General features: G+C 42.0%; 1 protein-coding gene across 1 annotated transcript in view; it reads right to left on the bottom strand.

The window, feature by feature from the left end:
- POLN (DNA polymerase nu) overlaps positions 1 to 17,320 on the bottom strand; it is a 155,386-nt gene that overhangs the window by 96,637 nt on the left and 41,429 nt on the right. Inside the window, exons 7-10 of the mRNA XM_008018117.3 lie at positions 5,933 to 6,090; positions 2,923 to 2,991; positions 1,330 to 1,390; positions 591 to 655 (exon numbers count right to left, since the gene is read on the bottom strand). Coding sequence (XP_008016308.2) covers positions 591 to 655; positions 1,330 to 1,390; positions 2,923 to 2,991; positions 5,933 to 6,090 — 353 coding nt within the window. The remainder of the gene's footprint in view (positions 1 to 590; positions 656 to 1,329; positions 1,391 to 2,922; positions 2,992 to 5,932; positions 6,091 to 17,320) is intronic.

Below are 17,320 nucleotides of genomic sequence, written 5' to 3'. Positions count from 1 at the left end.
CAAGTTAGGGTATTCAAAGCGCCCAGCATTCGACTTCAATACCTTTGTGTTAAGTACAGTTATCCTATGCTGCTATCAAACACTGAATTTATTTCTTTTATTTTACTGTATGTTTGTACCCTTCAGCCCGCTTCTCTTCATCTTTGCCCTCCCCACTGCTCACCCTTCCCAGTCTCTGTGTCTATTTTCCCACTCTCTATCTACATGTGTTTTCTTAAGAAAACTGAAGTAGAGCATTTTTATGTATTTTTTCATGCATCTTTACACATCTCTGTATTTTTGTTTTTCAAGAACCCCAAGAATTCCTTCACCAAACTACAGGGGACAATGTCCCTGTAAGAAAAACTTAACTTTTGAGAAGGATCCTGAGGAGCCATTAAAGAACTCCCCGGACACACATGCACTAGATGCTGTTTAGGTCTTTTCAATGCTAGGTTCTCCCCTGCAGGACTCAGAAAGAGGGAGAAGAACTGTCAACATCAAACCAGGAAGAGAAGACAAGGAGAATCTACTCTAGACCTGCCACTGGGAACAACTATCTCATGCAGGAAAGATATGGCCAGTACACACCGTCTGGAATAATAACTTACCCCAAGAAGTGCTGACATCTTCTCCATCTCCTCTTTGTTCACCTGAATGGCGTGGCTTTCCATCACTGTGATTCAAAACCCAAACCAGATTATATTTACATTAATGTATCCTTTTTACTAAACGCTAAAATGCTTCACTCCCTGATGAGGACAATAATGACTGCAACTGCCATTTACTCAGCACCTGCTGCATGCCAACCTCTGCACAGGATCTGTCAGGATCCCTGTGTCATACAGGCAAATGGGCGCATTGACAGAGCTGGCCTTTGAGGTGTGAGTGGACGAGGGGACCACAATGGCCAGCCTGGCCCTCCCCATACTGTGAATGCCCCCTGGCTGACGTGGTGCCCATCAGGACCTGCGTCAAAGGCAAAGGCAGAAGAGAGCCCTGCATCGGTTCTTGCAGGAAGGTTCTCAAGGTTATGAGGACAGCAAACCAGAATGAGAGACAACCACTAACACATGAAACATCTAGAGAAACCTACTCCCCCTGGGCCAGGCAGCACAGCAGGGGTCCCATATGACCAAAATGTCAGAACCTCTAGTCTTTCCACACCAACGGGGAATGCAGTCCAACCCCTCACTACATACAGAAAGGGAAAATAATAGGCTTGCTACCTCTCCGGTGCCCATGGGATACACTATCTACTCCTAAATAAGGTATAGAGAAATATTCATCCCAAACAATGTGGAGAACCCTCTAGAAAAATGGCTGTACTTCATCTTTATGGTGACTTACCTGCCAAAATTGGTATCAAAGGAAGCTCCAAAGTACAAAATAGTTGCCATAAACCATACTCCTGTTTAATAGGAAGAAATAACATCAATGTCAATTTAAATATTATTGTATCTACATTTTATTGAAAAGCCTATTTTTTTTTTTTTTTTGAGACAGCGTCTTGCTCTGTCGCCCAGGCTGGAGTGCAGTGGCGCGATCTCGGCTCACTGCAACCTCCACCTCCTGGGTTCAAGCGATTCTCCTGTCTCAGCCTCCTGAGTAGCTGGGACTACAGGCACCCCCCACCACACCAGGCTAATTTTTAAACATTTTTGGTAGAGACAGAGTTTCGTCATGTAGGCCAGGCTGGTTGTGAACTCCTGACCTCAAGTGATCTGCCCATCTCAGTCTCCCAAAGTTCTGGGATTACAGGCAAGAGCCACTGCGCCTGACCAAAAAGCCTACTTAATTTTGTTGAGCTAGAATAAAGGAGACCCCTATCATAAGAGTGGCTGGTCTCCTACCCAACTTCTACCCCTCTCGCTTGCTCTTCCCAATAAACCTATTTCCCTTAAGTAGGCTATTTTATTACCAAGATCTGGTGGAGATACTTAGAAATATAGATAGGTTCAAGTCAAACACTGGAAGTGGCAAAAAAGAAATAAAAAGAAATAATCTGATAGGCCAAGCCCCATTCTCAATTTTCTTTACTCTTTTTCATTTTTAAGATTGATTTAGGCATTTGTGGACTTTTAGACTACCATTTTAATTTCAGAATAGGCTTACTGAATTCCCAAAATTTACCAATAATTCTCATTGATTTTTCACTGCCACTATGGATTAATTTGGGGAGCATTAGAATCTTTATTCCAGGCCACCTCCCCTGAGAGCACGGAATCTCTATTTATCTGGGCCTTCCTGTGCTCTTCATGAGTCTCATCATTTTTATTTTTCCTGCTGCCATGAGAGAGTCCCAGGCTCCATCCTCCAACTCTTGCCCTCATGTTCCCTCCTGCCCCTCCAGACCCATTCTCTGCCCTGCTCTTGCCCATAAGGCGGGGCAGGTCCCTCCAGGTCACATCACCCGGGCCACTCCTCTGCCTTCAGATTGGGCACTGAGGACAGAAGGGAGGGAAACGGGCTGAGCTACTGCCTGTCCCTGGAGGCTTCTCCTTCTGGCTGGTTCCCTTTGCCCTCCCTGGCCTCTGGACACAGTCCCTCCACTCAACACTTCTTGGTTGTTCATTGCAGTGGCTGTCTGCTTCCCAGGAAGACTCCCGTTGAGTGAAACTACGTCCATCCCACTATTAATCAAAATCAATGCTCAGCTTTTATGTTAACTATGGCACTGGAAACATCCCACTGAAAGAGGAGGCTCTAAAAAATATTACAATTGTTTTCAACCTAGAGAAAGCATTTTTAAAACTTCAGGTCTTATCATTCCAGACTACCCTTTTCTGAGTAATGCACAGGTTAATTTGTTCTTAGAACTCAAGGTTTCATTTTCTTCACATGCAAACATAGTGCAGGGTTGCTCCCTGGGAGTGCGGGTGCAAATGAAAAGACATCTCCTGTGAGCCTCTGTCAGCCAGAAATTATAATAAAATGTCTTGCCTTCAGTTTAGAGCAAAGGTCCATTGTAAGTCTGTAGAGTATCTTCAGGTTGTCACGTACATTCTGATTCTTTAAAAGAGCAAAAGTATTTTTAAAAATCAGATAAACTTGGTGGCAGTACTCATCGTGGTCTGGAACTGACATGACTCGAAAACTGTTTCCTAGTAAAAGCCCATGAAGTTTTCAATGGCAGATGTCATGTATGTGGTAGTATCACCAAATACTTCAACTGGACAAGTTCCTGTCTGTAGAAAGTGCTTCTACTGTGCAAGTGCAAGCTATCCATAGTTGGACACTTCCTCCCAACCTAGGGTATTTCCTTATTTTACAGATTGAGAAACAGAACCACAAAGAAGCCTAATGTCTCAGGTGCAATGATTAAATGGTAGTAGGGAGAGGAGAATGCAGACCTGGCCTCTCTGGAGTCCACAGCTCCATTCTCTCAGCCTTACCACCTTGTACCCGCGCACAGCTGCTGCCATGCTCCTCACTTACCCCTCCATTCTCACCCCAGGAGATGCACACAGAGGCCCTGGGAGATGACAAACAAGGGTCTGTGTTTGGCTGACAAAGGGGTAGATGGGATGAGATACGCCCCTCAATACAGAGTCTAATTATCCTTCCCCTAACATGGAGCGCCAGGACCTCTTCTTCAACACCCCATTCTGTCAAACAAATCCCCCAACTCCAGCCCACTCAGACTCAGTTTTCTGCTAAAGGCCTGAGATTAGAGTGAACATTCCATGGGACAAGTGGCTAGCCGCACACCACCTGGCACTGTTTTCCAGTCATCTCGGTTGTGGCTCTCCTGTGAATGTCGGGAGAACATCCTATGGAAGAGTCCCTCCACGTCAAGTTCTTAACTGCCACTTGGGAGAATCTACCTGGCTGCCTGCAGGAGCCTTCCGCACCCCAAAGCTGACCATGTGATCCCTAGGCTGAATAGCCCCAGGACAGGCCCGGCTCCCTGGTATGGCGCAGCTGCATGAGGAGCCCCTACATTTTCTCTGGCTCCCCACAGCCATGCCTCCTTCTCCCCAGGTCGGCCTTGCTGTCCTCCACAAAGGCACCATGTTCTCTGAGAGTCTTACTATATCCCTGCTGCTCCCTCTACCTGGAAGTCTCTTCCATTTATCTGAACAATTCATGCCACCTCTTTGGAGAGAAGGGTGTAATCTATGATCATGTAGATTAATGGCTGGACCTCCATCTCCCATCCTCATCCATGCCCCGCATGGCTCAACTACAGACACATATCTGGCTGATGAGACATAAACAGAACTGCATCTGAGGCTGTCTCTTTTCTGCCTGGAGTGTGGATGAGTTGAACCCTGGGCTTCAATTTGACCCTGGGCAAGGTACATGTACGTTAACCTTTCTACACCTCAGTTTTCTCATCTGTAAACTGGGACTGATAATTCTGAGATGGACAACTCCTCTTTCTAATATCTCAGCTTCTGTTTGAGAAGTCTTCCTGCCTGACAGCATGGATTCTGGGTAGGAATACTAATCACGATGCCTGGCCTCCTTGGTGGGGTGTAGACACATGGTACAAGGAGGGAAAGAAAACACTCTCTAAGTGATGAAACTTTGACTTTTGGACAAGAGAAAAGGTCATGGTTCAGTGCTGCCACCACGTCTACCGGTTCCAGCTCCCTGGGACCCAGGGCCACCTGGCTCCTGTTCTTCCCAAGGCCTGGTACTGCTTTTCCTCTGACTCTGTTGGCTACCCTATATCCTTCTGATAAATCTCTTTTTATATTAAGGGAAAGTGCATTTCTGCAACTTATAACACCAAACCCCTATTGGTACAAATCTTCACATCATAGATGATCTGTGAGGATGAAGTACATGAAGCAAATATCCCCAGCTCAGTGCCCGGTGCCCGGCACGGGCTCATATCACCTCTTACCCCCAGCTACGTGCCCAGTACATGACACGGGCTCACATCACCTCTTACTCCCAGCTTAGTGCCCAGCACATGGCATGAGCTCACATCACCTCTTGCTTTGCTCTGATTGCCTGAGCTAGCTCAGTAGCCTGTGGGTTCTTCTAGCAGTGATTTTACCATGTAACTGTTCACTGACAGCTAACTAGAAAGCCTGAACAGAGTGGCCCCAACTGTGACCACACTGACACCACTAGACACCTCTCCTCTGGGGCCTGCTGAGAAGTCTCTCTCTGGGTTCTAGGCACAGTTCTAGAAGCTGTGAGTGCCTTTGTTTCTCCAAATGGTGCTTCCTGATAACGAGGGGGAATCTCTATCAGGGGAGGGCCTGGAGAGGCCCAAGACAGTTCCTTTTTTTTTTTTTTTTTTTTTTTGAGACAGAGTCTTACTCTGTCACTCAGGCTGGAGTTCAGGGGCACGATCTCAACTTACTGCAACCTCTGCCTCCCGGATTCAAGTAATTCTCCTGCCTCAGCCTCCCGAGTAGCTGGAACTACAGACACCCACCACCATGCTTGGTTAATTTTTATATTTTCAGTAGAGACAGGGTTTCACCAGGTTAGCTAGGTTGGTCTTGAACTCCTGTGCTCAAGTGATCCACCCACCTCGGCCTCCCAAAGTGCTGTGATTATAGGCATGAGCCGCTGCGCCCAGTCTGAGACCCAGGGCAGTTCTGACCATTCTCTCCACATAGACTGAAGAGTGGCCATCCCAGGACCTCTGGCACTGTGGCCACATCACCAGCACTAAGGATTTATCAATGAGTGGCTTTCTGTTCATGGAGCAGGGGACACTGACACCAGAGAGTCGTCTGGAAGAGTCACACTATGGACAGATTTCCTAGGAACAGGTGCCATGGAAGAACAGCCATCACCCATCCTTATTCAACATTCTCCACCAGAAATGCCAAGGTCAGGACTATTTGTGCTGAATAAGTGAAAATGAATGTTGACAACATTCTTTTTACTATTAGGCTATCAAAAAAATAAAAAAAGCTTCCAGAAAAAAAAAAAAAAAAAAGGATGTATTAAGGTTGATAAAACCTTATCTTAAACAACTCACCACAACATTTCTTGAGGAATTTCCATATGTGCTGTCCACTTTAACCGTAATGGATTTTTCACAGTATTTTTCTACTAAATCTTCAAAAGAGGGTACGGCATCACTAGGATCTATAAGCCATGCAGCAATTCTGGGATCTAACCCTACAAAATCAGCAACTGAAGAGAAAAAGGTCATCAGTCATCCCAAGGAAAACCAATAGTTGTTTTTCCTACTTTGACAAGGTTCTTAAGTTCAAATGAGTAATAGTAGTATTATCATCCTCTCAAATTATAGAGCTAAGGACCAAAGTGACTCTCCATTATTCTCCAGAATTTAGAACCTTTGATAAGGCAGCCTCGATGAACCCAAGTCACACATGGCCCATCTCTGTGGGTGTCACATTAAAGAGGCAGATTTCAAGTAGCCATAAAGGAGGGACTCCAAGTTCACTTGCAATTTGGATCTCTCAAAAACATGTTAAAAGCTGTCGAAGTCAGTGTGGTGGGTCATACTTTCTGCCTCCCCTCTTCCTTGCTCCTCTTTCCCTCAGGCATCCTCTCTGCCAAGTTCTGCCCTCCTCCAGCCTCTCACTGGGCTGTCTTGCACCATGGAGTCTGGAATCCAAGCCTCTTGAGCAAAAGGAAGAAGGGTGGGAGTGCTTGAGCACACATGACACCCTCGTCGCTGAATGTTGAACAGGTAGTGTGTGCAAGGCAAAGACACTTTGGCACTCTCCCTGAAGTGTGGAAAATCCACAAGACAACTAATGTGCAGCGCCTTGGTACTGTGTAAGGAACACCAGGTCTAGATTCTGAATCACCCTCTGAGCCTGGGAGGCCACCTCACCCCTTCAGTGTTAGTTTCTTCATCAAAAAACTGGGGGGAAAGATTACTGTAATTATCTGAGATACACACGAGAAAACGCTTTCTAAAAAGTAAATACGGTATTTGCTAAACGAACAAGTGTTTTATACCAGAACACTTTAGACATGAAGGGGGAGTCATAAAAGGACGGAGGGGGAGTATAAACTAATAGATAAACTAAATCCTAAAGTGAATGCTTTTTAAGTTACTTTAAAATTTTGAATTGTGCCATACAAAAATAAGGAGTTTGCCTTTAAATAAAACTATAGTCTTAGATCATATCACATTAAATATTATATGTTCCAGCATCTTAAATTATACCCGTCTAAGAGATTTATATTTACCAAAGCAGCGAGTATTATGACTTTCTCACTTGATACCTAGGAAGTCTCTTACAGTGGCACATTTAGAGCTCTGGATTAGAGAAGTCAATGGTCCTCTGGCTGCCTGCCACCTCTGTCAGCAGGGCATGATTTTCTTTTTTTTTTTTTTTGAGACAGAGTCTTGCTCTGTCACCCAGGCTGGAGTGCAGTGGCCAGATCTCAGCTCACTGCAAGCTCCGCCTCCCAGGTTTACGCCATTCTCCTGCCTCAGCCTCCAGAGTAGCTGGGACTACAGGCGCCCGCCACCTCGCCCGGCTAGTTTTTTGTATTTTTAGTAGAGATGGGGTTTCACTGTGTTAGCCAGGATGGTCTTGATCTCCTGACCTCGTGATCCGCCCGTCTCGGCCTCCCAAAGTGCTGGGATTACAGGCTTGAGCCACCGCGCCCGGCCCAGGGCATGATTTTCTACAACACTGTCTGGTGACGCGGACTGATCCCATAGGACTGTTTCATTCCACTTCCCTTTTCAATGCTCTAATGTTTCAAAAGTAACGGTTATCAACATATATTTTTTAAAATCCTTGGGGAAGCTCTGACAGTATAAGAATGCTCTGGGAAATGGTCCCTATAATCTCTTGCAACTGACAAACTGAAGCTTGCCAGGACAAATCCCACACTAGGGAGAAAATGCCAGTAGCTGAAAAAGAAATGCTAACAAAATGAGATTTAAAACAAGTTCAGAAAATTAAGAAGGAGTAAAAGTTATGAATAAGTAAATAAATCCGAATTATATACTTAGAAATTAGGTGACTTAGAAAAAGAAAAATTATACAAAAAAATGACAGAATCCAGGAGAGAAAATTTTTTTAAAAAGACAATTCAGAAATAAAAACTAAACTGGCAAGACAAAAATGCAAATAAACATAATAGCTAACTACTTAAAGTAAAAAAGAGATTTAAAAAAGGGAATTTTTTTGTTTGTTTGTTTTGTTTTATTTTTTTGAGATGGAGTCTTGTTCTGTTGCCCAAGCTGGAGAGCAATGGCACAATCTCGGCTCACTGCAACCTCCGCCCCCCAGGTTCAAGTGATTCTCCTGCCTCAGGGCAGTAGCTGGGATTATAGGCCCCCACCACCACGCCCAGCTAATTTTTGTTTTTTTAGTAGAGATGGGGTTTCACCATGCCGACCAGGCTGGTCTTGAACTCCTGACCTCAGTTGATCTGCCCACCTCAGCCTCCCAAAGTGCTTGGATTACAGGCGTAAGACACTGTGCCCAGCCAAAAAAGAGAATTTTTTTTTTAATGAAAAAGAATCAAGTCCAACAGAACTTAAAAATAAAATAAAATTTAAGAAAATCAAAAAGAAATGAAGAGACTGAAAATGGATTCTGGACAAAAAAACGATAAATATGACAAAAAGATAAATATGAAAGACAGATAAAAAGATTCAACATATGAAATAGGAAATCAAAGGGAAAAAAACAAACGAACACAGCACTAAACACTATAATTCAAGATGACTTTAGGCAGGGTGCAGTGGCTCATGCTTGTAATCCCAGCACTTTGCGAGGCCAAGGCGGGTGGATCACGAGATCAGAAGAGGCAGATCACAAGGTCAGGAGATCGAGACCATCCTGGCTAAAATGGTGAAACCCTGTTTCTACTAAAAATACAAAATATTAGCTGGGTGTAGTAGTGGGCACCTGTAGTCCCAGCTACTCAGGAGGCTGAGGCAGGAGAATGGTGTGAACTCGGGAGGCAGAGCTTGCAGTGAGCTGAGATCGCACCACAGCACTCCAGCCTGGGTGACACAGCGAGATTCCGTCTCAAAAAAATAATAATAATAACTTTAAACTACATAAAGACATATACATAATCAATACAGTATAGTATTGACACAGAATAGACCTACAGATCAGTGGAACAGAATTGAGAGTCTAGAAATAAACCCATACATCAGTGGTTGATTGATTTTCAACAAAAGTACTAAGAATGGTGTTAGACACCAACAGTGGGTTGAACTGTGGTCCTCAAAAGATAACTCCACCCAGAATCTCAGAATGAGAACTTATTTGAAATAAGAGCCTTTGCAGATATAATTATGGTAGGAATCTTGAGATGAGATCATCTTAAGTTAGGGTGAGCCCTAAATGCAATGATGGGTGTCCTTATGAGAGACAGAAAAGAAGGTGACATATAGAGACACACAGAGGGAAAAGGCCACATGAGGATGGAAGCAGAGACTGGAGGGATGTATCTACAAGTCAAGGAGTGAAAAGGACTTCCAGCCACCACTAGAAGCTAAGGAAGAGTCACATAATGGATTTTCCCTCAGAGACTCCAGAAGGAACTGTCAACACCTTAATTTGGACTTCCAGCCTCCAGAACTGTAAGAAAATAAATTTGTTGTTTTAAGCACTCAGTTTATGGTAAGTTACAGCAGACCTAGGACACTAATACAGACCCCTACCTCACACCATATGCAAAAATTAACAAATGGATCATAAGCCTAACCTCGGAGAGAAAATGATGAAACTCGTATAATAAAAATATTAGTAAATCTTTCTGACCTTGGATTAAACAATAATTTCTTAGGTTTGACACCAAAAACACAAATGACAAAAGAAAACACAAATAAATCAGATTTCCTTAAAAAAAAAAAAACAGAGTGCTTCAAAGGACATCAAGAAATTAAAAAGACAAGTCACAGATTGGGAGAAAGTATTTGCAAATTTACATCTGACAATAAACTCATATTAGAATATAAAAAGAATTATTTCAAATAAACAATAAAAAGACAACACAATTTTAAAATGGGCAAAATATTTGAACAGACATTTCTCCAAAAAAAGATATGAAAGTGGCCAATAAGCACATGAGAAGATGTCCAATATCATTAGCCATCAGTACAATACAAACCAAAACCACAAGGTGTAACACTTCACATCCACTTGGATGACTAAAATAAAGATAGATAGACAAAAACATGTATTGGGCAAGGATGTGGGGAAATTACAATGCTATATACAGTGCTGGTTAAAATGGTGCAGACCTGTTGGAAACAAGTTTGGCAGTTCCTCAGAATGTTAAATACAGAGTACCACATGACCCAGCAATTCTACTACTTCTAGATATATACTCAAGCAAGTTGAAAATATATCCATGCAAAGACCTGTACACCAAAGTTCATAGAAGCATTAATCATAACAGCCAAAAGTGAAAACAACTCAAATGTCCATCAACTGATGAATGAACAAAATATGAATATTATTCAGCCATAAAAAGGAATAAAGTACTGATATATGCTACAACATGAATGAACCTTTAAAATACTAGGCTAAAAACCAATAACAACAACAAACTACATCAGACTAAATGAAATAGGCCAGTCACAAAAGGCCGCATATTGTATGATTCTATTCATGTTAAATATTCAGAATACACAACTCCAGAAACAAAAATCAGCAGATTAGTGCTTGCCAGAGTCTGAGAAAGGGGAGATGGGGAGTGGCTGCTAAGGAGTACAGGGTTTCTTTCTGGGGTGACAAAAATGTTCTGATATTACGTAGTGGTGATAGATGCACAGTTCTGTGATTACTTTAAAAACCCCTGAATTGTACAGTGGAAGAGTGAATTTTATGGTATGAAATTATATCTTAATAAAACTGCTATTTTTTAAAGCTATACCAAAAAGCTATTTATAACTTTTTTTTTTCTTTTTTTTTGAGACAGAGTCTTGTGAGATCTCTGCTCACTGCAACCTCTGCCTCCCAGGTTCAAGTGATTCTTCTGCCTCAGCCTCCTGAGGAGCTGGAACTACAGGTGCACGCTACCATGCCTGGCTAATTTTCGTATTTTTAGTAGAGATGGGGTTTCACCATGTTGGCCAGGCTGGTCTTGAACTCCTAACCTCAGGTGATCCACCCATCTCGGCCTCCCAAAGTGCTGGGATTACAGATATGAGCCACTGCACCCAGCCAAAGTTTTTTTTTTTTAAAGGTACATACATATATTGGAAAACTGATCCAAAACAGCCAACACCAAGACACAGTCTAGTAAAACAACTAGACTTAAAAAAAAAGAGAGAAAAAGGAAAACAAAACAAACAAGAAACTTTGGGCATTCAGACAAAAAGACCAAGTCACTAATTAGGGAAAGAGAATCAGATTTTCACCACACTTTCTGAAAGCACCACTTTATGCCAAAAAACAATAGTATAGCATATTTTAGAAACACAAAGAAAGATGTAAACCAGTGATCTTATATACAGCCAAACTGACCTCCAAGTACAAAGGATTCTTTGGTATGTTTTAAAGGAGATGAATACGGTTAAGTAAAAACTCTGTCATCCTGAACATGAATTAGAATTATCAGTATGAACTCATGGTATATTTTATATTTAAAAAATACAAGCATCTTAGACTGGTAACAAAAGTCAACCTAATAGTGAGGTTTACACCCAGTGACCAAATTCTGGTCTCTAAATGCCATTTTTACTAAAGTAATAGGGCTTCTTGAAGAAATGGTTAATTTCAGGTCTAGGGCAGGAAATGCACAAGATGACCTGGAAACATCCTACCATACCACAAATCAAGGAAGATGCCCAGATTACTAGGTTTGTATGACAAAGACTCACCTAACTCATCAAAGATCATGTGCAATGTGTCAAAACATATCAAATATATTTAAATTCATATGCTCATAATGATACTAAAATGAAAAGGCTTTTAAAATTATCACCTTGGCCGGGCGCGGTGGCTCAAGCCTGTAATCCCAGCACTTTGGGAGGCCGAGACGGGCGGATCAAGAGGCCAAGAGATCGAGACCATCCTGGTTAACACGGTGAAACCCCGTCTCTACTAAAAAAAAATACAAAAAAAAAAAAAAAAAAAACTAGCCGGGCGAGGTGGCGGGCGCCTGTAGTCCCAGCTACTCGGGAGGCTGAGGCCGGAGAATGGCGTGAACCCGGGAGGCGGAGCTTGCAGTGAGCTGAGATCCGGCCACTGCACTCCAGCCTGGGCGACAGAGCTACACTCCGCCTCAAAAAAAAAAAAAAACAAAAAACAAAAAAACAAAAACAAAAAAAAAATAAAATAAATAAAATTATCACCTTTTGGTGATTCTATGAAACAATTCATTATTTTGAAAACAGGTAAATAAAGGAAAATAATCAAATTTTTATCTTGGCTTTTCTATATGAAGTACACTTAGGGTAACCAAATAGATGATAAAGTGGGATTTCTCTTTATGTAAGTATTTCAGCTAATAAATGAAGAAAGCATAATAGATCTTAAATATTACCATGTTGCGATTAAGGAACCTAGACAATGACAAGCAGTAGCTTCTAACATCACAAAAAAAAGGTAAACATCCAAACATTATATACCTCCTGACAAATATATACAACACTTATGTAGTCTTGCTCTCCCAAAATCTAACCTGAATCTGATCAAGCATCTGATCTAACTGCCAATTTACAGGAAATAGAAGAGAGCGAACATATTAAATGACTAGGAGATGTGCTCAGTAAAATCCAGACTGTGAGAAATTCTACAGGACAAACACTCTGGTTTCTTCAACAACAAAACAACTGCAAGGATGTAAGACAGAGGAAGGGAGAACATATAGATGAAAAGAGGCTTAAGAAATACAAGCACACCTGACTGGGCGTGGTGGCCCATGCCTGTAATCCAAACACTTTGGGAGGCTGAGGCAGGCAGATAACCTGAGGTCAGGAGTTCGAGACCAGCCTGGCCAACATGGTGAAACCCGTCTCTACCAAAAATATAAAAAACTAGCCAGGCGTGGTGGCACGTGCCTGTAATCCCAGCTACTCAGGAGGCTGAGGCAGGAGAATCGCCTGAACCTGGGAGGCAGAGGTTGCAGTGAGCCAAAATTGCACCACTGAACTCTAGCCTGAACAACAGAGAAAGAAAAAAAAAGAAATACAAGTTATGGGCTTTGGGCCCCAGTTAAAACAAATTGTAAAAAACAAAACAAATAAAACGAAAACAGTTATAGAACAACTAGGGAAGTGCAAACACTGACCAGATATCTAATAATAAAAAGAGATTATTGGTAATAGACTGATGTTACCAAAATGGTGGAATACAAGCAAGCTGACTTCACTCTCCTTCACGGAAAAGCAAAAACCAATATATAACATCAAGATTATCACCAGCAATATCCCAGAACCCAAATATAAAGATGACACAGTTTCCAAGGCCACATAGAAGTGAAAAAACTCCATGCAGATAGTAAGAGAATCAGACTTTATGTCCCTTCCCCCATCTGCCAGTCACCAAACATGTAGAAAAATTTCCCTCAATTCAGTTACTAAACTGGAAAAAGTGAGACCAAGGTGGACAATCAACTTTCCCATCATCTTGGGCCCCCTGGCAGGAGACCCCTCCCTGCCACAATCCACAGGAAGTATCATGAGTGCCTGAAGGGAGAAATATCCCTGAGGAGAGCCAGAAATGGGCGGTGGTTGAGACTAGCAGACACTCTCCTCTGTACCACAGACAGAGAAGACACCAAACCAGAAAGTCTGGTCAGGAGGATCATGTTGTAGGAGGTAGATCCTACAGGTCCCCTGGGCATGAACTCCCAGCTAGCCTTCCCATACTGCGAGGTATATTCCCTTAGGGACTTTCCTCACCAGGGATGGGGAGCGCTCTGAAGTTTGCTGGAGCCGAGGCACACCTGGGCTTAAGATGCCATCTAGTGCTGAAAAGGAAGCAAGGACCTAGCAAAAACGAAAAGATGTTCAACAGATACATTGAAAAAAAATTCTGAGCAAACATATCCAATAAAAAACCAAAACAAGCCAGAAAGAGAAGATTGGAACAAAAAACTAATCCTTCAATGCAAAGAAATAGACGTACATTCACAAGAAATAACAGTAAGTGGGGAACCATGACCTCCTCAAACCAGACAAAGCAAGGAGCCAGGGACTGACCTTAACAGGATGGCGATAAGGAAGCTCTTTGATCAAGAATTCAAAACTGCAGTATTAAGGAAATTCAGTGATCTCTAAAATAACACAGAAAAACCCAGAAATTAATCAGAAAAATTTAATAGAGGTTGACATAATTTAAAAAATCAAACAGAAATCCTAGAACTGAGAAATATATTTGCTGAACAAAAAAATTCATTAGAGGCTCTCAACAGCAGAATGGATCAAGCAGATAAAAGAATCAGTGAGTCTGAAGATAGGCTACTGGAAAAGACACAGAGGAGAAAGAAGAAAAGAAAGAAGAGAAATGAAGAACACCTATAAGATACAGAAAATTGCCTCAAAAGAGCAAATCTAAGAATTATTGGTGTTCAAGATGAAGCAGAGCAAGAGCAAGGAGTAGAAAGCTTATTCAAAAAATAATAACAGAAAACTTCCCAAATCTTTTTTTTTTTTTTAGATGGAGTCTTGCTCTGTTGCTCAGGCAGAAGTGCAATGGCTTGATCTTGGCTCATTGCAACCTCTGCCTCCTGGATTAAAAGTGATTCTCTCATCTCAGTCTCCCGAGTATCTGGGATTACAGGTATGTGCCATCATGTCTGGCTCACTTTTGAATTTTTAGTAGAGACAGGGTTTCACCATGTTGGCCAGGCTGGTCTCAAACTCCTGAACTCAAGTGATCCACCTGCCTCAGACTCCCAAAGTGCTGGGATTATAGGCATGAGCCACTGTGCCTGGCCCAAATCTTGAGAAATATATAAATATCCAGGTACAGGAAGGCCAGAGATCCCTAAACAGATTAAACCCAAATAAAACTACCCCATAATTACCCAAATATAACTACCCTATATTTTACTACACACATAATAAGCAAACCCCCAAAGGTCAAGTACAAAGAAAGGACCCCAAAAACAGCAAGAGAAAAGAACAAATAACATATAAAGGAGCTCCAATTCATCTGGCAACAGGTTTCTCAACAGAAGGAGGGAGTGGGATAACCTATTCAAAGTGCTGAAAGAAAAGAAAACTGCCAGGCGTGGTGGCCCACACCTGTAATCCCAACACTTTGGGAGCCCAAGGAAGGAGGACTGCTTCAGGCTAGGAGTTCAACAGCAGCCAGGACAACATTGTGAGACCCCTGTCTCTACAAAATAAAAATAAAAACATTATCTGGGTGTGGTAGAACACACCTGTAGTCCCAACTACTTGGAAGGCTGATGCAGGAGGATCACTTCAGCCCAAGAATTTGAGGTTACAGTGAGCTATGATCGCACCACTGCATTCCAGCCTGGGTGACACAGTGAGACCCCATCTCCCCACCCCCCCCCCACCCAATAAAAAGGAAAACAAAAGACAACTGCCAACCAAGAATTCTGTGCCCAGCAAAGCTATCCTTCAAACATGAAAAAGAAATAAAGCCCCAGACAAACAAAAACTGAGGAAATTCATCACCACCAGATACGTCTTCCAAGATATGCTAAAAGGAGTTCTTCAATCTGAAAGAAAAAAACACAAACATACAAAAAGAAAACATTTGAAGGATTGAAACCCACTAGTAAAAGTAAATACACAAACTCAGCATACTCTAACACTGTAATTGTGGTATACAATCCACTCATAACTCCAGTGTGAAGATTAAAAGATATAAATCTATAAAAAGCAGTAACAGCTATGGCAACCTGTTAAGAGATGGGCCATATAAAAACACATAAATTGAGGCAACAAAAAGTCAAAATGTGTGTAGGGGGTGGAATTAAAGTGTAGAGGTTTTTTAGTTTTTCCTTTATTTGTTTGTTTCTATTCTTTTCTTTGTAAATAAAGGTAAGTTGTCATCTGTTTAAAATAATTTGTTACAAGATTTTTTGGTAAGCCTCCTTTTTATTTGTAGTGTATATATTATCGGTTTTTGTAACCACAAAGCAAAAACCTACAATAAATACACACACACACAAAAGCAACAAATTAAAAAGATCCTACCAGAGAAAATCACTTAACCACAAGTAACAAAATGGCAGAAATAAGTCCTCACCTACCAATAATATTGAATGTAAATGGACTAAATGTTTCAATTAAAAGTCATGGAATGGCTGAATGGATAAGGAAATACTTATACAGATTTACGTAGAATAAAAGTGAGGGAAAGCAAGAATTAACATTGCTAAAATATCAATGTTACCGGCTGGGCGCAGTGGCTCATGAGGTCAGGAGATCAAGACCATCCTGGCTAACATGGTGAAACCCCGTCTCTATGAAAAATACAAAAAATTAGCCGGGCATGGTGGCAGATGCCTGTAGTCCCAGCTACTCGGGAGGCTGAGGCAGGAGAATGGTGTGAACCTGGGAGACGGAGCTTGCAGTGAGCCAGGATCGTGCCACTGCACTCCAGCCTGGGTGACAAGGAGAGACTCCATCTCAAAAAAAAAAAAAAAAAAAAAAAAAATCTGTGTTACCTAAAGCAATCAAAGAGTCAATGAAATCTCCATCAAAATACCAATGACATTCTTCATAGAAATAGGACAAAAAGGCCAGGCGCGGTGGCTCACGCCTGTAATCCCAGGACTTTAGGAGACCAAAGTGGGCGGATCACAAGGTCAGGAGATCAAGACCATCCTGGCCAACATGGTGAAACCCTGTCTCTACTAAAAATACAAATATAGGCGTGGTGGCGGGTGCCTATAGTCCCAGCTACTTGGGAGGCTGAGGCACGAGAATCGCTTGAACCCCAGGAGGTGGAGGTTGCAGTGAGCCGAGATCACACCACTGCCCTCCAGCCTGGCAACAGAGCAAGACTCCATCTCAAAAAACAAAAAAAAGAAATAGGACAAAAAAAGCCTAAAATCTGTATGGAACCAAACACCCTGAGTAGCCAAGCAATCACAAGCAAAAATAACAAAGCTGGAGGAATCACACTACCTGACTTCAAATTATACTACAAAGCTATAGTAACAAAGGCAGCATGGTACTGACATAAAAACAGACACATAGACCAATGGAACAGAATAGAGATCCCAGAAATAAATCAACACATTTACGGCCAATTCATTTTTGACAGGCTTCAAGAATATATATTGGGGAAAGGTGCTGGGAAAATCACATGCAGAAGAATGAAACTAGACTCCTATCTCTCACCATATACAAAAATCAAATCAAAATGGATTAAGTACTTAAATCGAAGAACCTGAAACTATGAAACATCTGGAAGAAAACACTGGGAAAATGCTCCAGGACATTTGTCTGGGCAATGACTTTTTTTTTTTTTTT

This window comes from Chlorocebus sabaeus, chromosome 27 (genome assembly GCF_047675955.1).
Source record: "Chlorocebus sabaeus isolate Y175 chromosome 27, mChlSab1.0.hap1, whole genome shotgun sequence".
Classification (NCBI taxonomy): domain Eukaryota; kingdom Metazoa; phylum Chordata; class Mammalia; order Primates; family Cercopithecidae; genus Chlorocebus; species Chlorocebus sabaeus.
The sequence above is the reverse complement of the archived record's forward strand: the minus strand, read 5'-3'. Positions and strand labels throughout refer to the sequence as shown.